Source organism: Elgaria multicarinata, chromosome 7 (genome assembly GCF_023053635.1).
Source record: "Elgaria multicarinata webbii isolate HBS135686 ecotype San Diego chromosome 7, rElgMul1.1.pri, whole genome shotgun sequence".
In the NCBI taxonomy this organism is placed as follows: domain Eukaryota; kingdom Metazoa; phylum Chordata; class Lepidosauria; order Squamata; family Anguidae; genus Elgaria; species Elgaria multicarinata.
The window spans coordinates 82,981,825-83,006,004 of NC_086177.1; the positions used below are offsets into that span (position 1 = coordinate 82,981,825).

General features: G+C 41.4%; 1 protein-coding gene and 1 non-coding gene across 2 annotated transcripts in view; one reads left to right on the forward strand and one right to left on the reverse strand.

The window, feature by feature from the left end:
* The window catches only part of NECAB1 (N-terminal EF-hand calcium binding protein 1), a 51,905-nt gene extending 30,513 nt beyond the window's left edge, over positions 1 to 21,392 (forward strand). The window contains exons 6-13 of the mRNA XM_063131314.1: positions 1,719 to 1,855; positions 3,801 to 3,913; positions 7,236 to 7,312; positions 9,361 to 9,414; positions 11,542 to 11,654; positions 15,646 to 15,720; positions 17,242 to 17,333; positions 21,106 to 21,392. Coding sequence (XP_062987384.1) covers positions 1,719 to 1,855; positions 3,801 to 3,913; positions 7,236 to 7,312; positions 9,361 to 9,414; positions 11,542 to 11,654; positions 15,646 to 15,720; positions 17,242 to 17,333; positions 21,106 to 21,134 — 690 coding nt within the window. The 3' untranslated portion in view covers positions 21,135 to 21,392. The remainder of the gene's footprint in view (positions 1 to 1,718; positions 1,856 to 3,800; positions 3,914 to 7,235; positions 7,313 to 9,360; positions 9,415 to 11,541; positions 11,655 to 15,645; positions 15,721 to 17,241; positions 17,334 to 21,105) is intronic.
* On the reverse strand, positions 13,559 to 13,630 carry TRNAA-UGC (transfer RNA alanine (anticodon UGC)). Its single transcript has one exon. It is a non-coding gene; the product is annotated as a tRNA-Ala (tRNA).
* Positions 21,393 to 24,180: the final 2,788 nt, after the last annotated feature.

Genomic DNA, 24,180 nt, shown 5'->3' on the forward strand with positions numbered 1-24,180 from the left:
GAATCCTATTCTTTTGCCACTATTATATCTTCAGTAGAAATATTTAACCTGCTGAAATTTGAGAAGAGGATATAAAACAGAACAGAAGTCATAAAGACTTGTTTTAAGTTAATAACAGATGCTGTTCTGTAATTGTAAACTTTTGCTTGTTGTACTGGTTACAAAGTGATGCATAACAGCTTTAATTGAGCTGTTGTGATTTTGGCCGCCACATTGGATTTTTTTTTTTAAAAAAAAAAAATTCAGCATCACAGTGTTGCAGATTATGCATCATTTAATGCTCTATGACGAACATGTTTTGTTTCATGACACACACTTTGTACAAATCTTGTGTTGCTGCCAAAAATAAATTTTAATTGGTTCCCATTTGTTAGTTTTTTTTAACTAAGTCTTTTAAAGGCCTTTGGGATAAGTGTTGAACCTAATACTAATTTGTCTCCAAAATTTCATCAAATGTGGTTAAACAGTGTGATTTTCAAGGGCAAGATTATGCTATAAGTGGTTGGCATTAGCCATCATGGCTACCACCCTTGGTTTTATGGACGGAGCTAAAGTGTGAGATTTAGATGTAGCAGGTCAAAAAGCATTTTTAAAAAATCACCCAAGCAAACAAAATTCCTCAAGGTAGCCTCAAAACTTGGGACATCTCCCTGTCTAGACTGGAAGAAGGCAAGCCCAGAGCAAGAAATCATCATACAGTGAAGCAACAGATAACCTCCTTTGAGAACAGACTATTATTTTACATTTTGGTATTGGAGTAACTGAATACTCTAACCACACTGAGCATAGATAAGACAGAATTTCCTGCCCTGAGAAGTGGCTTCGAAGAAAGACAGATAACCGGACTAGAGAACTGAAGAGATGCAGAAGGCAGTTTTTTGTTTAGGTGAGCGGCTTGGTATCACAGGCTCTGTTAATTATTTAATTAATGTATTTCTTCTGGCACACTCGCAGTTCTCTTGCAGCACACAGCTTGGAAATAGCTACGGGCTAATCCACACCTGCAGCTCTTTCTCAACAGAAGAGGCATGCTCCTGAAGGCTCCCCACTTCTGCGATCGCCCCTCAAGGGGCACATGTGACTGATCTGTACCGCAATTAGAGGAGTGCTGTTGTGGGAGCACGTGTGCTCCGTTAACAGCAGTTCCGCGTGTGTATCGGTAGAAGTGGGCAGGGCTAGGCAAATGGCTATTTACTCATGAGGGGAGCACAGACACGCAGCAACACATGGGGGGATAGGAACTCCATCGAATATGCGCTCCTGCACCGAGATATGTTTGCTGAGCCTGGGACTCACAGCGAATAGCAACGACCTCGTGAAGGGGGACACACTGCAAATATTCTTCGCAATGGAAGTGAGAGAGCCAGAAAAACCATGACAAAAGCAGTCAGGGATAATCCAGTAAAAGTGAGAGGTGGACCTGAGATCACGGCAGGAGCAGGTGAACATCATATGGCCTGTTAGTGACAACTACAATCCAATCCTGCAGTAAACAGCTGCTGTAGACTCCCCCTGAGTTCTTCCCATCTTTCAAGACCTGTTGTTTTTGAAGGAGACGATAGAAGTTGCTTTAGAAGCACAATATGAACACACCACCTCTCACCATGGGACTGTGGGTTAAGAATTGTGTACAGCTGGCATTCTGGAGAAAGCATGCCCAATGGTGAGATATTAAGCCTTTCCTTTCCACTGATGTCTATTTCATTATTAATTTTTAGAATTATCAAGAGGTTTCTAAGTTGGAACAGTTTGTGACTCGCTTTTTGCTGAAAGAAACCCTGAATCAGCTACAGTCTCTCCATAACTCCTTGGAATGTGCCATGGAAACCACAGAGGAACAAACCCTTCAAGAAAAGTAAGTCAGATTCCGCCCCCACCCTCCTTGCCTCCCGCCACACAATGGTAGTGTATCATGAATTGTTTCCAGGAGAAACTGCTACAAAGAAATGCTATGATCAATTGTTCTAGACCCTGCGACAGAGAAAAACCTTTTTATTATATTTTGAGACTCCAGATATAAATTATGGAATTGAAAATGGAATAAATAGTTTTAAACTTTCATGTACAGCTGTTTGTTACCTGAGCTGATTTTAAATTGGTTGTTTTCTGTAGCTTCGTCTTTCTGAAATGCATTGGGTTCATAAAATATCCATTGGCATCTTTGAGAACACATTGTCTTTTCACATTCTGCCCTGTTTTGGTGCTCCCCTTCTGGTTTTTGCATGCATCACATCCCCAGCTACCCATGTGTACTGCATGAATGCCTGCAGCAGGGAGGCCTTTACACATACAGCTGAATGCTCAAAGGCCTCCCCTCTGCAAACGTCTACGCCATACGCACGGACAGCTAGAGTTGGAGCCATGTGATGCCTGGGGGTGGGTCTACACAGCGCTGCCGTGCCTCCACTCGCTTGGCGAGTTTAACATTTCAAGAAACGTTTCAAGATCTGACCTGTTCTGGTAATCTTAGCAAGGTTTTCGTGTAAGCCTACACCAAAGCCCAGCCTACCTATCTCTCTTAGTTGACCCCACTCCCATGTCTGGCCTGCCCCACAGCCATTTGGCATGGAACCATTTGGTTCTTGGCCTCAGAACAAGCGCGATGGATGCAGTCGCTCTCTGCAATCTTTTTTGCAGGAGAAAGCAACCACTGGGCCCAATGCCCTGGTTTCAAGGCCAACAGTTGTGATCATTCTCTGTATGCTATCACTCTCTCTCACACACACACGGGCAGAGGGAGCACCTCTCTTGGCATGGACCTAGCCATACACTATGTTCATCATCTCAGGTTCTTCTCCAGGTGCTTCCACCAAGGGAGGCCCGGAAGGCGGCAACAATGGAGAGGGCCTCCTCAGTGGTGGCTCCACAATTGTGGAATGACATGCCTGATGGGGCCCGCCTAGCACCAACATTGTTATCTTTTCAGAACCAGGTTAAGACCTTCCTCTTCTCTCAGGCATTTGGCAGCACATGATGCGGTTTTAGTCAGGTCCTGGATTTTTCTTATTGCTGATCGTTTAAAATCACTTTAGATAGACGTGTGTCGCTGTGCATGCTGTCTGTTTATATGTTTGCATGCAAATGGTTTTTATTATTTTATTATTGTTAAGGTTTAAATCTTTGGAAACCACCCAGATTGCTTCAGCTATTGAGTTGTAATGGAAATGTAATCAATGAAATTAAATGGATGAAGACTTAGAACTATATGTGTTTCTGAACCAGAAACACAGAGCCAAGCTAGTAGTGCTTGTGTTTTCTAAGTCAAAAATAGACCTGAGTGGAGGCTGTATGCTCTACTCAAAGATTAATGTTAGTATATGACACTTGTAAGGATGTTTTGTGGTAATATGTGAGAGGCAGCACCCTCCCCGAAACCTCTCTGCTACCCAGCTCCCTGGATCACCACTCACCTTGTTTTTTCTACCCCACTACTCCCAGAACTTCCTGCCCTTAGATTCTGTGGAGGGTTGTCACCCAACCAAAGGGACCTTGCACTTTACTTCACAGTAGTATGAAGTGCCAAGTCTGTGACAGATCCTCATCAGCTCAAATATTTATGAGCATTACATGGTTTACAGCAGCTCAGCCCATAATAGCCTGGTTCAGACAACACACTAAACCATGCTGCTTAACCACAAAATGGTTAAGGGAATGCACCATTTTGTGGTTAAGCAGCATGGTTTAGTGTGTTGTCTGAACCAGGCCAATGTGAGCATGTGAAGAGGGCTGGAAACAGACTTGGAATAAAGAGACAGGTTCACAAATTCAACCGCTCTATGTACTTTTTTCTTCTTCTTAAGACAAGGGCCAGCAAAGCCAGAGGTGCTGAAAATTCAGCAGCCAGGAAGACGTTCAAGTCGAAGACTCCAGAGGAATAACAGTTTTTCTCCTGCCAGCCCTCTTCTTAATCCAGGTAATATTGTTTAAGAGAAGTATTGCATTTCTCCTTTTCTGTGTTTACATTATACAGATGAAAATCAGTTGGAAGCATTCATTCCTGCTCCTAACACTTAAATAAAAATCTTCAGCATCAGGTCTAGTTTAGCCTGAAGAGTGCGACTAGGTGCAATGATAAAAATAGAATAATATTTATTATTATTATTATTATTATTATTATTATTATTATTATTATTATTATTATTTATTTTAGTTGTTTTTCTCCCAGTAGTTATTATATCTGGTTATGGAGCTGCATGGGGACAAAGATGCTTTTTAAAAGTGGTTTCACGGAAGAAAGCACGGGTGGAGGAGTGGTTCAGCTCATCTTTCCCACATTCACCCATGCTGTACTTCCAAGCTCCCCATGCCCTAACTTCGTAGGGATGCAGCGACAACCCAGTCCTGACACACAGGTCACCATCATGTCTATCGTGGCCCTAACGTATAGTCCATAGACTTTGAAAGGAATTCATACGGCAAACCCCAATCTTTTCCCCAGCCCCTCTGTTTCCTAAACTGTTCTTCCACCACCCATACATGTAAAGTGAAAACCAGTTGTCTGGTTTTGAAGCTTTTAATGCAAAATGAGTGATTCTATAGGGCAACACGCAACTAAACTTGCTCATAGAAACGATATATTTAATATTTGGCGTGTTTCCAAAGCAAGGACCCTCAAACTGCCCTCTATGCATACTTCATAATCTATGGAGCCACATTTAGATGTGGCTGTGATGCCCACATTTCAGATGACCCTAGAATGGTGGGGATGGAAAGGACTGAAAAGATTTCCCATAACCCTATCATGGAAGCATGACTGTCGAAGAGCTTCTCTAAATGAGTGATTTATTGCACACTCATAGTTGACCACTCATGGACGTTTGCAAGTCCATTACACAACATCGTCAACATCCAGGACATCTCCCATGTTGTCCCTCTGTAATCTCGCTTTTAAAAAGATCAGAGATAATGTGATATTTAAAGTTATTGCCGGGATAACGAAGGATCTCTCCAGTGTGTAAAGTCAGCATTGCACTATAATTCCGCCACTAGATGGCATTGTCTCATTAAACTCAATGGAGCCTTTCCAAGAAGGAAGTTTTCAGTTCAAAATCATGTGGACGCATGTAAAGAAGGATATCATAAGGATAGAAAGACTGCAGAGGACAAAAGCCCTAGTAAAGCTGTGGGATTTTTCTTAAGCTCTCTGTCAAACACCTGAGGAGTAAAGAGTACTGTGCCTACTGGACCTGAAATACAAATACTGAGGGACCATCTGTTCACTGTGAACCTCTCCAAGTATTAAGATATGCAGGAGAGGACTGTTGTGCAGCCCCATTACCCACAGAGGTCCATTTGTCAGGCACATGTGAAAGGTTTTTCTCCTGTATTGAATGTACTCCTTCAAGAACTACAATTGATCCCCACTCTCTTGGCTTTTAGGAAAGGTGTAAATGCATCTTTTCAATTTAGCCTTTTAAAATGTGTAATTTAATGTTTTGATCTGATTGCCATTTTTAATGTTGTACATTATGGTGTTTTAAAATGGTGTTTTAGCAGTTAAAACAATATATAGATTATCATCATCATTATTATCAGCCGCATGTTTCACCACATTGCTCAAAGCAGTAAGAACTGCTTTGCACTTTAGATGGTGATTGTGATCGCCATAGCTTCTCCACACTGGGGTTTTATCCTGCAATCAAGATTGGTTACTCACTGAAATTTGCAGATCCTTTACATGATGTCGTCACCCTCCAGGGCTATCCTGTGCTTTGTCACCATTTCTGTGGCTTTATTTGTAATGGGGATAATGAGTTGTTGTTTTAAATGGCGTTTTGAATTGCTTTGACATCTCCATGAAAAGAGGAAGTTGCGCTATAACCACAATGCCACTTAGTGCGTATATAATGAAACATATAGAATTTGCAGATAAAGGAACTCCCGGGGGTTGGGGAACAGGAGAAGTGCATTTAAAGGACTGATTTTAATCCTGCAAAGAATCCTGAAGCAGAAACCTCAGTAAAGTTGCAGGATAAAAAACCAGGTGTGGAGAAGCCCACAGTGGGGTTTGCAGCTGTGGATACATAAAGTGCAAAATGGAGATGCAGTTGAAGTGGAGAATATGGGCAAATTATACTTCAGATTGGAGTGGCTGTCTAAGGTATAGTTTCTTAAATAAAAATTAGTTTCAAAGAAAGAGCATACATATTCTTTTTTTTAGGGCTAAGAGTAGTCATTGTTATTTTAGTTGAAGTACCTCTTGCTAGGAAGGGTGGTTATTTGTTGCATAATTCAATAGAATTGTCCTTTAAGGCATGAGATGCCGGTTCTCCTGCTTGGGAATTCGGAACGTAGGAAGCTGCCTTGTATTGGCAGGCTGTTGGTCCACAGAGCTCAGTATTGTCTGTAGTGATTGGCAGCTCCACAGCGTTCTCTCCCTATTTGGAAATGCCAGGGGTTGAACCAGCAAAGTAAGCCTATGCGGCAGGGTCTTGCTATTTACTGTTTTACTCTGTACAGCACCATGTACATTGATGGTGCTATATAAATAAATAAATAATAATAATAATAATAATAATGTGCTGAACTATGGCTGTTCCAGTTCCACCATTTCAGCATCACTTCTGAAATGTTTCTGAAAAAGCCAGAATGCTGTGCAGTGGAAGAACCCTACGAGGATATCTATTTACCTACACCATTTGTATACCACAGGGAACAACAAAAGATATAAAAGAATGAAAGATGCTGTTAAAATAGTCTTTAAAAAAACAGAGTGCCAATAAAACTGAGGCTAGTTAATCAAGGAAGGCTTCCTGGAAAAGAGGAAGTCACCAAAAACAACATAGTGTTGGTGCCTGCCTGACCTTCAGAGGCAGGGAGTTCCAGAGGAAGGAGCCACCACACTAAATGCTCTTCTCTGGGTGGATTCCAGTCCGGCCATAGGCCCATGTGGAACCACCAGGAGCATGCTCTCGGATGACCTCAGTGATTGGGCAGGTTGGTAAAGACATCACTTTTCTGCTCTTGCAGATTAAACCTCACAGTTAAACTAGAGGAACCATCAATTGCAGCAGGACAGAAAAGCTTAAGGTTGCATTTGAGAAGAAATGTTGAGCTGTAGAAATACTTATCACAGGAAAATATTCCATGAGGTATGTTTTGGTGAGCATCAGCTAGGCTATATGTTAAAAGGTCTTTGAATATTCTTACATAGATGAAAGCATGCATATCAAAGCAAATTGATACAATCCTAACTTTCAGCAGTGTTTTAAACCCAATATTTTTGTCTCTTAAAGGTTGGCTGGAGGAGGACAACCAATGGATGACCCAAATAAATAGACTGCAGAAGCTGATTGACAGACTGGAGCAGAAGGTGCGTGAGCAGTGTCCTTCACTATTCTGTAAAGGCCTTTGTATGCTCCAGCATCACCTTTGCCTCCAACCCATGACTAATAGTACTAGAGCAGATAGGGCATCCATTAAGGCTGCAATCCTATACACCTTTACCTCAGAGTATGTTCCATTGAACTCAATAGGACACTTCTGAGTTGACGTGCGCAGGATTGCACTCCATATGAGCAAAACTACAACCGATCTCCATGCCCTCCTTTGATATGGGAGAAATATATGATCCACACATTGTTTCATGTTTCTTTTTCCTTTGGTTTAAAAGCTGTGGAATTTGCTTTGCTGTGGAGACAGGAGATGTTGATAAAAGAGATGTATGCTCTTTCCTGAACTGCTCTGCCACCCTATAGGGGAAAAAGCTGGAAGAAGAAACCAAAATTATACCAAGAAATAAAGCTAGAGATTACATCTATTCCTTTCCTGCAGTTATGTCAGTATATAAACAATACTACTAGAACTTAACTGGAGTCACTGTGTTGTAAAAGGCACACAATAAGGATGAATTCAGACATTCATATTACTCCTGGAATAGTCACCAACATTTATCAATGATGTGGTTTTTCTATAACCAAATTTGGGCAAAAACTACCCTTTATTTCCTGAAAAGGTAGAAGGGGCACATTTTGTTTAGTACTGACAAGAGTAGTTTTATTTCTGACCATAATCCAGGAGGGAACTTCAGTATGTAGGATATGACTTCCAGTGTTTCTTAGCAGTTACAAATGAAAAGTCATCCAGTTTCCAAATATGTCATTACACACTTTGAATTCCATCACACCTACTTTTTTTTCCTGGTATGCATCCACGATTTCCATCTCCACTTCATTAGCGCGTCAAACACTGGTCACTTTTGTGTGCGTTGTTGCGCTATTTCGCCTTGTTTACCTTTTCAACACACCAGCTTGCGCTTCCTGGTATCACCACCCTACCCCTTCTCCTTCCCCCTCCAGTTCATTGGTTCTTGTGGTTGATGGACATTCTGATGGATATGGGATCCTTCCCTCCTCTTGCTCTGGTTTTGTTGTCTAAAGTTTAGCAATTTAGCATTTCATCAGCTGGGCACCTCATACAGTGGGCAAAAAAAAAAAAAAAGAGGGAAGTTGAAATGGGTGGATAATACAGCAATGAGAGTGGGTTGGAGCAGCGAAAGTCTGACTGACTCAGCGTACTGGAGGAGAACCACCCCGCCCTCCTCTTTCATCAGCAAGGCTGCTCTTTATTGCCTCCAAGAAGGGACATTCTGCAACATAGCATAAGGACAGCAATACACGGGGATGGAAGGGCAGTTTTATCTCACGTGGAGAAAAAATACCACACTTTCACTGTCCCAGGAAAGCATGGAAAATGGAGTGGAAGAGGCAAGATGACTGCAGGACAGGGATGATGTTGTGTGAGGGTCGCAGGGCAAAACGGTAAACAAGGCAGAACAAAAGTGCAATAAAACACTGGTGTGATGGAGCCCTTTGATCCAACAGATGGAACTGCTTGAAGATTAGGCAGAATACAAGCGTGTATTTCAGTTATATGCTTTATTTTTCTAAAATGGTATGGTGCTAGAAATACTCCTAACTAGCAATCTTATCTACCTCCAGGATGTGCATTCTGACATCACTAAGGGCGCAATCCTATGCAAGCTTGCTGGGGAATGCTAGAAGTTGTAGGATTTATTGCTATCTAAACATGCCTAGGATTTTGCCCTAATAAAAGGAGATCTCTTTGACTGATATGATTAGTTTGAATCCAAGGTCAACACACACAAGCAATTGCATCCAAAGGGCAATCACAGGCATTAGATTCCCAAATCCCTCTCTCAAAGTACAAGAAGCCACCTGACCCATGTCCCCAAATTCAGTGCAACCTTCAACACAATGTATGTGTATGTGAACCTATAACAAAATAAGTTAGTCACCATGGTTTTTCTTTTTTTCTTTTTAAATGAAATCTGGTTGTGGCAGCACTGCTAGCTAATATTTGGTGGTATTGATTGCATTTCCCTTTTATCCCATTTACAAGGATCTAAAGCTTGAGCCACTAGAAGAAGAAATATCAGAAGGAAACACTAAATCTGTAAGTGTTTTTTCCCTCCAGATTATGACTTGATTAAGGCATGGGTTGGCAGCTTCTGGGGGGGCAAACTTCCCCCCAAACCCACTGGGGAGTGCACCCTTGCCTCTGCACACCTGAATTTGCCAAACCCTCCAGTTATTTTGCTTTTAAACCATCACTGGGGGCTGTCTATATGTGCCCTAAGCCCCGTGGCAGCTGCAAATCTGAGCTGTTTCAGTTACATGATGCAGCAGCAGATTCGCAGCCACCGTGGGGCTTTTCCGTGAAGCTGCACAGTAAAAAAAGTCAGAAACTTACCCTAACTTTTTTGGTGGGAGCGAGGTCACCCTGGCTCTTCCGCCATCTGACCTCACTCCATGGATGATCTGGGGTGGGTGGGCTGGCAGAAGGCGACCAGTGATTGGACTCTGGAAACCAGGAAGAAGGGGGGGAGGCTCCAGTACCCAGATGACCACGGAAACCCCATGCTCCCAACTTGGCATGGATATTACCCGACACCACCCAAAGTAAGTGAAACTGCAGGGTTTGTGGGGGGAAGAGCGGCAGCTTGGCACTGTGAAGACAGCCCCTGGAGTTTTGTTTTGTTTTTGCTTCTGCCATGATAAGAAATTCTATGGGAGGGGGTTGCATGCAGCCTCCAGCCCATGTGACGCACACCCCACCCCCAGATCAAGGTGAAAAATCCTTAACCCAGGGGTTTACCTGTTGTTTACCGGTAACTGTGATTCTTTGAGTGGTTGTCTGTGCAGTCATACTTATGGGTTCTGTTTCTGTACAGAGCTTTGTTCAAAATGTTCCACGCTCCACCCTCTTCCTAGTGTAAGTGCTCAAAGGGTGTGGCTGTCGCTTTCCTGCACAGTCCCTTTCGATGTATGATGCACAGAGACCATGAAGTTCAGTTCTGCATGTAATCCATATACATCGGAGGGGCAGCAGGAAGACTGAGCTTTGGAAAAATTATCCTGGGATTTGAGTAATTAGGGCTGTAATCTTATGCATAACAGCTTGGGAGTAAGTCCCTTCAACCGCTGTGGGGCGAACTTCTGAGTAGAAATGCATCTGATCTTACTGAACATTCCAAAATGCCCACCCCCAAGTCACACAATTCATATTACATTTAGAGAGTAGATTCAGTTTTGTTGTTCTTTGATGCAAAATCTTACAAACTTCTCTTGGTATGATATTGCTCTAGTACTTACATAGTGTTATATCTATTGGGTTGGCTCCAGGCTTAGTCATACTTAGGGTAGACCCATTAAAATCCATGGGATGTTTTAAGTTAGTCATGGCTGACTTTAGTCCCATTGATTTCAATGGGTCTATCCTAAGTATGACTAAGTTTGGATTAAACTTTTTGCATTTTCATTGTAAGCCAGCTGCCCTGTTCAATGCTGTTTGAACAACAGGTTAAAAATCTATTAAACTTAAACTTTAAAAGCGTGGTTACAGAATTGATTTTGAAAAAGTCAAAGTATGAATAAGAATGAAATCAAGATTCAGCCCTTACTGGTTGAAAGCAAGTATATCTTTGTTAAAGTACATTAATGAATATATGAAGCTCTGATTAGGTACAATTTACATGGTGAGGAATTGTTTTATAATATATAGTAAATTATGTGCATAAAGTTGAAAATCATCAGTCATATTTAAATATAGCACACCCAAGATAAAAACACAAGACTTTTGCATGACAGGTGTTTTTTCTTAAAAAAAAACCAAAACTTACATTTAAGTTATTCTGTTGGTAATCTCAAGTGCCTTTGAAATTATCCACATTTGCAGACAAAGTACCCACCCACCCACAAACAATATGGTTGCACTAGTACCTTAAGGCTTTAGCCAGAGAGCGCCTAGTGGCCAGATAAGAAACCTAAGCTTAGAAAATGTTTGTGGAACTTCAGTGGCTCCTCATGCTGTTCTTCATAGGCTATGTGTAGAGTCAGCAACCAGCCCAAAGTCTCCCACTGGGCTTCATGGCCAAGTGGGAACTAGGACCCGAATCTCCTGAATCCACACTACACCACACTGCCTATTTTACAGAGCTTGTTCTTCCAAAATTTAAATAAAATTTGATGGCAGGAGTGTAAGGAGTGTTCATTAATCGCATTTTCCTACTATTTTTGTCAGCACATAATGATAGTTCAGCGGCAAATGTTGGTAATAGCTGAAGAACTAGAGCAGTTCCGATTTGCTCTGAAGCAGTATGTAGACACGGCCTCTTCTCAGGATGGATGTCTGCAGTGAGTACATTTATTGTTTTCCATGGATGAATTTTTTAAAAGTTACTATAGGGACTTTGCACTTAGGACAGGCACCGGAAGTCGCTAATGAAGGATTTTTTTATGAACACTTTTGACATCATGAGCCCATGTAGCCATTATGTCCCTTCGCTTTTAATGGGACTTAAACATTAATCTGTCGCAATCCTGAGAAAACCATACGTAACGTTGCTTAATTATCTCTTGACATTATGGAAGACAAGCCACAATGAACTCAGAAAATAATTACTTGGGCACATGGGGAAAGCAATCTTATGGTCCCTTGTAGAGCGCCTCAGGGAATATAGGATTGTTTGCAGTTCCCCTCCCAAGCCCATAGATATTATTACACTCTTGAGAGGGAGAGTCTAGATTGCAATCAGCCTCTCCTTCCCTGCAGAAAAAAATTGCTCCAGCTGCTTCCAGAGGTCACAAATATGGCCCTGGAGGGAGGGAGCATTTCGATGGGTGGGAAAAGGAGGGGAGAAGAGAGGCCTAGATATGAGAAATCCTATGGCCTCCAGCCATATCCCAGCCCCCTCCAGCATGCCATTTCTAGATGGGGTCAAAGGCCCGTCTAGAGGATAATTTAATAAAACGAGGACAGAGAGGCAAAAATCATCTCTGTCACTCAGGGCCGGGCAAAGCTGGTAATAGGCCCGGGCCGGATAGGAAATGTAGGCCCCATTTCAAACTGCTCATTACGTATTTTCTAATCAGCTCTAAATACATATGAACTAGAATTATTTATAAAAAAGGTAATGGCAAGCGCTTTTATTCAAGATGTATATAAGATATCACTTCTTCTCATTCAGAAATGCTTTACGTGCTTTTTGGGGGGCAAATTCATCATCAACAACAGAAAAAAATCAAGCAACTTTGCCCAGGGGGACTCGGAGTAGGCCCCCTCAAAATCATAGGCCCATGCCAACTGGCCCCACTGCCACCCCCCCGCTCTGCCCAGCCCTGCTGTCACTCCTCCCGGTCCTCCAGCAGAGGCTCGTAGTAACCTGGACACTCCAAAGCCTCCAAGATTGGAGGCTTCCTTCTAAGGGCATAATCCTATGCACGTTTCAACAGTAAATTTGCATCTAGTAAAAAAAAGGAGTGGGTATTTACCTTTTAGAGTAGGTTGCAATTTGTTCTTGATTTTGTCTGGATGCAAGACAATGTGAGTCTCTGGTTGATTAGTCACCAGTCTATTTCTAGGCAAACACCTTTGCTCATGACATACTATTGGTGCAGAAACTGACCTTCTGGATAAATATTTACCAGAAAGGTCACATTCTGATTTCTGCTGATTTCTGGTAAAGCAGGACAAGAAGACAACATCATTAGCTCCAGCAAACAGATATATAAGAGCAAAGTAAACTAATTACTTTGTAATGCCTCTAGCTATCCTCATACTAGTTAATACTATCCATCATGTCAAGGCAGCAGCTAATGAAGCAACTGATGAATTTAAACGGCAATTTCTAGTAGCTTCGGAGTGAGTGGAGAATCTAATTTAGGATGAAGTAACTGCAGATTCAAGACAATTAAACTGATGCTCCTACCTCCTTGAGAATAAACAGTCTACTAAAGCCTGGACATTTTCCATGTTGATTGACTGCTGATCACGTTGTAATATCTATCATTTAGTTGGGGAAGAGAAAAATAACTTTTACTATACATGGGAACTGTTACTAACATGCAATCAACAAATAATAAACAAAAGCATGGAGATGGAAAAAAGATAAATAGAATTTTTATTAGGAACAATGAACTACCCAAATCTGACAAAGCGACACAGAAAGCTGCCTTATACTGAGTCAGACCCTTGGTCCATCTAGCCCAGTATTGTCAACACTGACTGGCAGCACCTCTCAAGGGTTCCAGGCAGGAGGTGGAGATGCCAGGGATCAAACCTGGGACCTTCTGCATGCAAAGCAGATGCTCTACCACTGAGCCATAACCCCTGACAAAGAAATATACTTGAATAGTAACATGAGGAACATGCAGAAAGGGAAGGAACATTTCTACCTTACTGGGCATGGGAGAATCACTGAAGGATGAGCTTGTTGGGGTTCTTTGAGATCTAGCTTGAACTTCAGTTTGCCTTGTTCCCACTCCCAGGGCTTGTCTTGATGAAGTGTTTGTCCTGGGGTGGATTCGGAGTAGTGGCAGGTCATCTACATGATGCAGCCGCCATTGCAAAGCCATCTAGGCTACTAGGAGGAGGGCTTTCTCCGCTGTGGCACCCCGGTTGTGGAATGAGCTCCCCAGAGAGGTCTGCCTGGCGCCTACACTGTACTCCTTTCGTCGCCAGCTGAAGACCTTTTTATTCACTCAGTATTTTAACACTTAATTTTAACTTAAATTTAAATTATACTGTTTTAACTCTGTATTTTAACCTTATATCAATTTTGCTGCATGGTTTTATCCTGGTTGTGCTTTTTATACTGTATTTTGTATTTGTGTTTTTAACCTGTTGGTTTTTTTATGATGGTTTTAATTTTTGTGAACCGCCCAGAGAGCTTCGGCTATTGGGCGGTATAAAAATGTAATAAATAAATAAATAAATCCAGGGGCAAACTCCAGAAACTCCGCTGAAAAAAGTCAGGCACTTACCCAAACTTTTTTGGCTGCAGAGGCATGTCACAGCCGATGGCATCCCCTGATTGGGCACCATCACCTGGAGAGGGAAGGGGGCGGACCTCCGTGAGCTTAGGAGAGCCCCGTGTGTCCCTGTAAATAAAAAAAGGGTGGAGGAGAGGAACGGGCCCCTTTCCTCCCCCCCCACCCGGGTGTTTTTTTTTTAAAAAAAAAATTATCTGTAACTGTGAAGCTTCACAGATACAGATAAAACAAAAACAAAGAAATGGGGTGAGGAACGAACAACCAGAGGGAGGTCAGAGAGAGGAGAGGTGGTTTGGGCACCGCGTGTCCCTCTCTTTGTCCCCCTCTGGCTGCCTCATTCCTCCCCCATCCCCCCCCCCCCCGGTGATCAGTGCGGTGGCAACTCCGTACTTGCATTCCTTCCCGTGCAGATAACAAGAAGGAGAACAAATATGGGAGCTGGAGGCCTTGCAGTGCCAACTCACCACTGTCAAGACAGGGGGCCAGTTGCAAGCTGGTTGTTGTTGTTTTACATGCATCCCCAAATGCATACTCCCCCTATTAATTAAAGCATGAAAATGGACGTTTTTCTATGGTATGTATTATTTGAACCCACATTGCAAGCTCAGGGATGTGTCAGTGTTGCCCGCAAATTGCGCTCACATTTGGGGTTGCGAACGGAGCAAGTTCTGGTCACAAACGACAATATACCAAGTTCATCCTACATCTGTAACACTGAATTACTTGCCATACTGTATTCCACACATACATGGTGCCATCTGCTGGTCTCTTTTATATTTGACAATTTCTGTATCAGTTTATCCAGCTGAATATCCAGTTTATCCAGCTTTTAGTAAAAGCTAAATAGGATCCCAGTGCTGAAGATTTGAAGTCCAGTCTCATCCCCACCCGCCCACCCATGCTCTTTTGTTCCAAATAGCTAACAGGAGTTCAGCTTTTTTAAAGGCTCCATAAAAAATATTTAATGATACTTCTGCATGAATTTATTTCCCTATTTAAAATCACAGCAGTTCAAATGACTCCTGCATTATGGCCAATTAACTATGGTTTCCCACTATGAGAATGAGCTGTGGTGAACCTTGGGGGTCCTCCCCATAACCTCTCTTTTGCACCTGTGATGTTTGGACCCATGATGTTTGGATCCTGGAAACCGTTCTTTAAAAAAAACTTTTGATCTCCTCCTTGTGGGCATGAAAGATGAGGAAGGAGGGAGAGCATATGACCCCAAACCCTATCACGGCTCGTTCTCATGGTGGGAAACTAAAGTTTCCCATTACATCTGAACCAGGCATATTACTTCTTCGTACTGGCTTTGTTTTCAATCAGTCAAATTAACTTTGTCCTTATTTTTTAGTGTTTCCATTCAGAGGATTTCAAGAGAATCCCGTTTCATTATTTATGAATTTTGGGAGAACAATGCTTGGAACAGGTACATAGATTGCCATGCGTATTTCTAATTCTCAACAGAGTTGCAAATAAATGTTTGACAATACCAGATGTCTAAACTCTTGTTCCTAGAACTGTGAAGCCCAATTTTTCAAAACATGAACATTTTTCAGCACCATCAAGTTCAAGGGGGGCTACTTAAATATAAGTAGCATACTGCTTGTCAGTTTTCTGTATTAATTGCTTGATCAGTTAAGAGCCCAGCTTATTACTAGATCTACTTTTCTGCAGAATACCAAGCTTCCATTCTAGTTTCATTGATCTTTAAGATGTTACTCAGAAGACTTGAATAGAGATATTCATAAAATAGGCAAAAAGCTCATCAGTAAGAGATGAAAGCATGCTTTCAGTTCGGATAGATCTGAAGAAAAAGGCACTGATGCATCAAAGCTCGGAAAACATGCTTTAACAAAATGAGATATTCCAGAAGATAAACAGCTTATTAGTGGCCGCAAACACCCAAGGAACATGAGTTTCACGAGTGGGGTTGTGACCAGACTTTGGAAAAAAAAGTCCTGAGATATCACAAATTACAGTCCTCCACTCTTCAAATACCTGAAAGCTTGTCACACAGAGGAGGGCCAGTAACTTTTCTCAAGCATCCCAGAGTGTAGGACACAGAACAATGGGCTCAAGTTACAGGAAGCCAGATTCCAGCTTTCTGTAGAGCGGTACGACAATGGAACCAATTACCTAGGGAGGTGGTGGGCTCTCCCACACTAGAGGCATTCAAGAGGCAGCTGGACAACCAACTGTCAGGGATGCTTTAGGGTGGATTCCTACATTGAGCAGGGGGTTGGCCTCTATGGCCTTATAGGCCCCTTCCAACTCTACTATGATTCTCCCCGTAGAGGCACTATCCTTATAATCAGCACCCCTGCATGAATTGTGCCTGGTGATGAGCCCAGTGACCCTGAGTCTTTCTACATTAGGCATTTATTGTGCACTTGTGATTCCTGATGGTAGTGTATGGGTGCTTTACAAAACGTTGCCATCTTCCATGGCCTCTCTTGTGCATTGCCACCATTATAGTGGGGCAAGGGATGTTTCTAACAAGGAAAGTCTGGCATCTCTGTGATTGGCAGCATGAAACCCTGGTGTACTTGCACAATTCCACTATAACACAGTGCTACCTAGTGGTTGTATAAGGGAACATATACAAAAGCAGAGGGGAAAAATGTCCCTCAAAAATAATATGTATAAAGAAGCCTATCTTAATTCCACAAAGAATCTGGAAGCAGAAGTGGCAGGTTAAAAGCCTTATGTAGAAAAGCCTCCTGTGTACTTTTGAAACATTCATATGCAGGCTGCCTGTATGGAAGGACTGGACAATTGTTATTAAACATGGTTAACTCAGTAGTGCATGTTTTATCCAACAATCATACAATATAACAAAGGTTTCAGCAATTTGTAAACCAAGAGGTCTTCCTAGCCAATTTTATTTTTAAATGTGAATTGATTTAGGAAGAGAAAAGAGTAAACGTAGTGTTACTTATTTCTATAGTCACCTGCAGACGAACTACAGCAAGACATTCCAAAGAAGTAATGTGGATTGCCTGGAAACTCCAGAACACATTACAACTATGCTAGTGCCTGGTAATAATTGTATTTTCAAAATTATTTGTATAAAGACATTCTCTTCCTTGTTCTCTCCCTTTCCCCCCTTTACTGCGTATTTTCCATTCCAGGGGTGGCAGAAGAGAAACACCCATTTAAAGATTTCCCCCTCTTCCATCAACAGTCTGTTTATGGTAACATGAGCAGGATTCAGCACAGCACTAGTCATTTCCAACACTCTCTCCATTCACTATTATATTTGCCACAACTAGTTCATTAAGTGGTTGTTCTCAAAGTATTCCAGTGGTGTTATGCACACCACTTCCTTGATGCACCCAAAGAAACAAGTAGTAATTCTTCTAAAGTCTCTCTTTACAATACTAGAGTTGTCATACAGCTATAGAGCCAGGCAACGTAGTAACGATAGATGGGACAGGCCAGTATAGAATATGTGAGATGGGCAGGCCAAGGATAGGACCAAATGATGGCCCATTCTTCCAACACCATGCTTCACTATGAAAGCAGCATAACCTCTTAGCCCCTTCACCTATCCTTATAAAACTTTGCAGTTTTCTTGCCTGGAGACACCTTATGATGTTGCCATTTTTGTGAAAATTGCCCTAAAAATCAGAGGGGGAAGGAATGGGAAGTGAATCATTTACCAAAGCATTTGAGGATTCCCCATCCACATAAACTGCTGCACCAAACCATTTGAAATTTGGCAGACTTCCTATGTAGTTTTTTGACCTCTATAGTGTTATTTTCAGAAGAATGGTCCACAAGGGTCATAGAGCAACAAGAACAGGTTGCTTACCTGTAACTGTGGTTCTTTGAGTTGTCATTTGTGCATTCACACATAGGGGCTCTGCACCTGCGCAGAGCTCATTTGGGAAACTTCCATAGCCGAGGGAAACATTTTGGGCAGGAACATTTTGTGCTGGATTTGCTACATGCTATGACAATTCAAAAATAACTCTCTACATTTCATGTTTATGTATATTTCATTAGACCACTGAAAAAGACCTTGCATGGTTGAAACGTGCTTGGTTTTTTAAATTGTTTTTTGGTTCTTTATTGTCTCTTTAATGTTTTAATGTAATACCATATAGTTTCTATATATACTTGATGAACTATACAGAGTAGCTATCTTGCTCAGTATATAAAAAGTTTTCTAAATACTTTAGTCATTTTCATATTACATGTGACTATTGACAGTGATACGGTCACCAATATAGCCATCCCTTTCTCCCATCTCATCGACCACTTGAAGAACCACAGTTACAGGTAAGCAACCTGTTTTTCTTCATCATGGTCATCTGTGCATCACACATATGGGCGATTAACTAGCTCTCTTACTAGAGGTGGGAAAAGTGGAGCTGTCCTAGGCCAACACCGAGGACAGAACTGAAGTCAGCTCTCGCTCAAACATCAAGGTGATAATGTGAGATGAATATCGAAGGTTGCGACCATGTCACCGCCTTGCAGATATCCGGTGCTGAGACACCCCTCAGGAATGCTGTTGACGTGGAGACAGCTCTGGTCGAGTGTGCTCCAACCCCTTCTCTGAGAGACAAGCCTGCCAGCTCGTAAGAGAGATTGATGGTACCAATAATCCAGGCTGCCAAGCATTGGGAAGAGACTGACTATCCCTTCTTGATTCCCCCATAGCATACAAAGAGCCTATTGTTTTTCTAAAGGATTCAGTTCTAGCCTTTTAAAAGGCAAACACCCTCCAAACGTCTAAGGTGTGTAGCTTGGTCTCCAGTGACATCGAAGGGGCAGGAAAAAATGTTGGGAGAACCAGGTCTGGATCTAACTGAAACTCCGTAACGCCTTTAGGTCGAAAAGATGTCTGGTCGAAGCACAACTTTGTCTTTATGGAGGATGAGGTAACTCTCCCGACCTGCGTGATGAAGTAATTGCGACTAGAAATGCTGCCTTCCATGAGAGCAGTTTAATGTCTGTGGTAGCGAGGGGTTCATAGGGCTTTGTCGTTAAAGCCTGCAGCACCATAGACAAGCTCCATGAAGGTGCAATAGAATGCACTGGGGGTGCTAAATTCTGTAGATCCTTGAGGAATTGTCAGACCACTGGGTGAGTGAAGATAGACAAACCCTGTATCGGCCCTCGGGATGCTGATATCGTGGCTAAATTAACCTTGATGGAAGCCTATTTGAGTCCTCTGTCGTAAAGGGAGTGCAACAAGAGCAACGCGTCCTTCAATGATGCCTTGGAAGGTGTGAAACCGTTAACAGAAGTGTACTGGGAATTTTTTGTCCATTTAGCCTTGTACACCCTCCGAGTAGCGGGTTTGCATGCTGCCAGCAGGATCAAGTCTATCACATCAATGGTCAAGCAGTAAGCTTGAGAGTTTGAAGATTCAGAAGTTCCCCAAAAGATGCCCATCTAGAAAGGCGGTTAAAAGAGAACTGAGGAAAAGGATGGGAACCCATGGACATGCGCAGTACACAGTGGGGGAGGGGTTCCCGCTGAAAACGTTTCCCTCGGCTATGGAAGTTTCCTGAATGAGCTCCACGCAGGTGCAGAGCCCATATGTGTGATGCACAGAGACCATGATGAAGAACTTCCTGTTTTGGATACTATTGAAATGTGAATGCTGCTCTTGCACCAAAGCTTTGTAGCCTATTCATCTGAAACTTGGAAAGCTTGATCCCCTCTGCAAATGTCATCCAATTCTGCTGCTTCCTTTATGCATAGCACAACTCCCCCTTTACTGTGTGTGTGTGTCAGATGTAATCTTTAAGAGGCGAGTGCCTTTAAATTCCATCCAGAGAAAATTGTAAACATTTTAATATTTTTTTATGAGTCAATGGGAGGCATAAAACTTCCGATTTTTGGATCCCAGCTTGGGTTCAATACCCAAGTCAAAGCAGGCAGCCTCCAAATCAGTCCGAGACAAATTGTGGCTCCATGGGGCAGTCTTCAGAGGGCTTTTCCTGAGGCTTGGGTGTGCCGTGAGGTCTTTAGTGGCACGTAACATGGCCAGTGCACTCCCAGCCAGCTAATTCTGCCCAAAAAGGCCACAGTATTGGAGTGTCCTTTTACTCCATTCTTTTTAAAGTGGCTCCCAGGTGCTTGCTCTGCAATGTGCTTCTGCATTAAATTTGTGCATGCCTGAGACCTGCCCCATCCCCTATTTACTCCTTTTACTAGCATTCCCATTGAGAGACTATGCTTTCTTATTGCTGCATTAATTTGGTTCTATGATGTATTGTTAACAATGGATCTGTGCAGCTCGAGCTGCAAACAGGGAGCTGTATTGTTAATTCACTTCTCTGATGCGTTAGGGCTGGTGTGATACTTTTTGGAGTGGGGCTTATTTGTGCAGGTGGGGTGCCCTCATGGAGTGCCAGTATTCTGGGTTAGTTACTCCCCTTTCCCATTCATAAGGCTGTAGTGGTTGGTGGTGGGGAGCTGGAAAGGGGTGGGTAACAAGCATCTCTCCTTGATGACTTTGATTCTACTCCACCCATCCTGCACACAGAAGTACGTTTCTTCTGGCATCGGGGACGTCTGTCTCCGCCCATGTAACACAGATGGAGCAGAGCCAATTTCAGCACAGTGCAGAGAACAATGTGCGCTCCTCCCGTACTGGTGAAGATAGGGGGCATGTCAAATCTCAACTTGAAGGTTTTAGTGTCTGTAACCATGGCAACAACATTATCCAACACATCTTGACTTGGAAAGCACCAGATAGATCTAAAATATGCATACTTTTTCAAGTGTTTTTTTTCTTTTCTTTTTTTACTCAAATTGGATTGTCTAACCATAATGAACATTTTCTTTTCAGCTTCCTGGTGGGCCCTGAACAACAACTAGAAGTTTTATTATATTATAATAAGCTCTACATTCTAAAACAGCACTCATAAAATCATCATAAAGCCTCTTAACTTTAACAGATGACCATGAATGGAAGCTTTTATTTAAAAACACAGCCAAGTTCTTGTTACTGCTACTTTAGAGAGTGCTGTGAACTGTTCTAAATTTGTTTTATAGGGATGTTTTTGGCTTTATGTTGTATGTGCTTTTATCATGTGTGTTTATTTATAACTGTTTGAGAAATCATTTTTGGATATAAGGCAGGATATGCGTTTAACAAACCAACAATATAGGCTCACATTGGACATCACTGCTTTTGCTTACAATCTTGATGTGCAGTTAAGTCAGCCCAACATGCATACAAAATATATTATATAGAACTTATCAAGAAACTGAGAGATGTGATTAATAAATAGTTGGTATCAAGCTTTAGCTTCTGCTACTGAAATGAGTTATTTATTGAATGACTTACAGCTAAGGCTTCAATTTCCTATGTACAGGAGCTCAAACAAACAAAAATACTGCCTAAAAGAACAAGTGCCATTCTACTCCAACATTTATGGGGAAAGAATACAAATCTTATATACATTGAGAAATGTAATTTATTTTAAGATCTGATTTCAGACTTTTAAAAAGATCAGGAACATGCAGACACCATTTACTACTACCCTCATCACTGCAGGTGGCTATGTCTCAAAGGAGAACAAATTCAGGTATCAGAAGACTGAAAATACCAAAAAGCAAATATTAAGGGAAACGGAGTAAGGTTGTAGACATAGATAAGAAATGCTTTTTGAGACTTGAGTAGTAGTTATATCCCTCAAATTCTTTTCTGCAACCTGAATTGCTCCAAATATGGATATTTTCCCATTATTCATTAATACTGCCCATGGGAAATTTGATTTCAAATACTATTGAAATCAGATGTAAAATATTAAACTTTTAAAATATTAAACTTTCAAAACCACAGTGAAAATAATGAAGTAAACTGCCCTGAGAGAAGGAACTCCCTCCTAAAGCACCTTTGACAGATACTATATGGTATCAATGTTTTTTAAGTTTAGTTTTAACAATTTAATGGCTAAAACATGCTCTTATTAGAAAATCTAATCGTACCTATGTTTGTTGTTTCCTATATAAACTATATTTCCCATTGGTAACTGTTCTATAATAGGCCTATTAGTCATAAACATCACTGCTGCGCTGCCAGCTCATCTCACTTGAAAACATGTGAGAACACTTAACCTAACAACTGTTTGTTAGCACAGAAACGAGGATGGGGTCATTAGCCATTACATAACATTACTGCTGAATGTCTGAACAACCACTGCAGTTTGTTAGTTGATCAGGACTCTTATGCTAGCAGATATCACTTGCCTATACAGAAAGAAAAACATAAAATTTCACAACTATTTATTTTTGCTATTAGCAGAGGACAAGCAGGAATTGGCTGAATAAAAAAAATGTTACAGAAACTAGATAAAAACATCATTGATCCAGGTAGATAACTTTCGCTGAATTGGAGCCAAAATGTATTTGCCTTCAATGGGACTCAAAGTAATAAAAGCTATGTTGAATTAGTTATAACTTGCCTGTTTCATTAATTTTAATGGAATGTACGGGCAGGGTTTCTTCTGCTGCTTGACATGTTTGCTTTGGTATCATGAGAACCCTATACCTTAGCTCCTCTCCAGACTTGCCTCAAATCAGCCTTCCAAAAATTAATGCTAACGTAGTCAAGACCCATAGCATTGATACCTCCCATGGGTTGCTAAAGGACTCAATTCAGCCTTATGGCATTGCTCCAGTTGCGTGGGATGAAGCAGAATACTACTCAAGCTCCTACACCATCCACATAATGTAAGAACTCCTCAGTGACTTCAGCTGGATTTGGACCTTTTTATCAATGTCTTTCCTCTACAATAGTACAGTGAGGAACATAAAATACATTTGAGAAAGATTTTCAGTTAGACAACACTGCTGCATTGGAATCAGCTAAGAGATGTAAAATTTCCAAAAATTCTGAAGCCATGGAAAAAAGGCATCCTGCCCCCCACCCTTGTGGGGGGAGTCAGAAAAAATGAAAATTTGGGGGGCAACTGAAAAACATGCAGTGTTTCTTTAAAGCACTCTTTAGAGATCTAAGGCCACTTCCTTACTTTAGGAACATAAAATGTATTATGTATAACCTGGTTTGTCCATAAAATTATCATTAAAATTAAACACATTTAAAAGTAGTCTTAATAAATTTGTAACAATAGTCTGAATATACTTTTAAATTTAATAAAACAAACCTGATAAGTTTATGAGCAAAGCAGTTTTACATAATACGTTTCAGATTCCTATTTTATGTCTGACAGAGAGACATTCTGCAAGTAGTCTCTGAAACATTTGAATCATCCTAAAAGCAAGTAGCAGGGAGATCTAGGGGGAAAGAAAGAATGCTGTACACTATTTGTTCCTGTTTGTGAGGAATTGGTTGAAGTGGAATTTCAGGAAATCTGGTCTGAAGGAAAAGCTACTGAGAACTTATTAGCTGTGGAAGACTCTTCTGCCAATTAGGAATGATAACTGAGCTTATTTAAGAACCTTTAAGTAATCTCAATCAGTCACATTTTATTCCATCTTAGTAAACAATTCCCCCTAAATAAACATTTTTGCTCTTTTTTAAAGATTGTTATTAGTAGCAGTGTCAATACCATGCCTAGATCAAAGGAATGAAGGCCAAGTTTCTTTTAGGTATGTAGGGTTTATTTTGATGACAATGGTTAAAGATTTTTATAGCTAAGGCAGCATTCCATAATGGTGAAGTCCAATTGGGAGCTTATTAAAACTGTAGTACTATAGACCCAAGCCTTCAAGGTTTTTTTTTAATTTTGAAAGAAACATAGGTGGGATAAGCCAAACATTTTGTCACATGTGGTTTTATAGATTGAAAACAAAATCGCTCTCACTCAGCAAAATTAGAAGCAAAGCTTCAGGGAATGCAAATAGATTTGATTCTTCATTATCAAATATATTATCTTAGTATGACCAAATTTGAAGG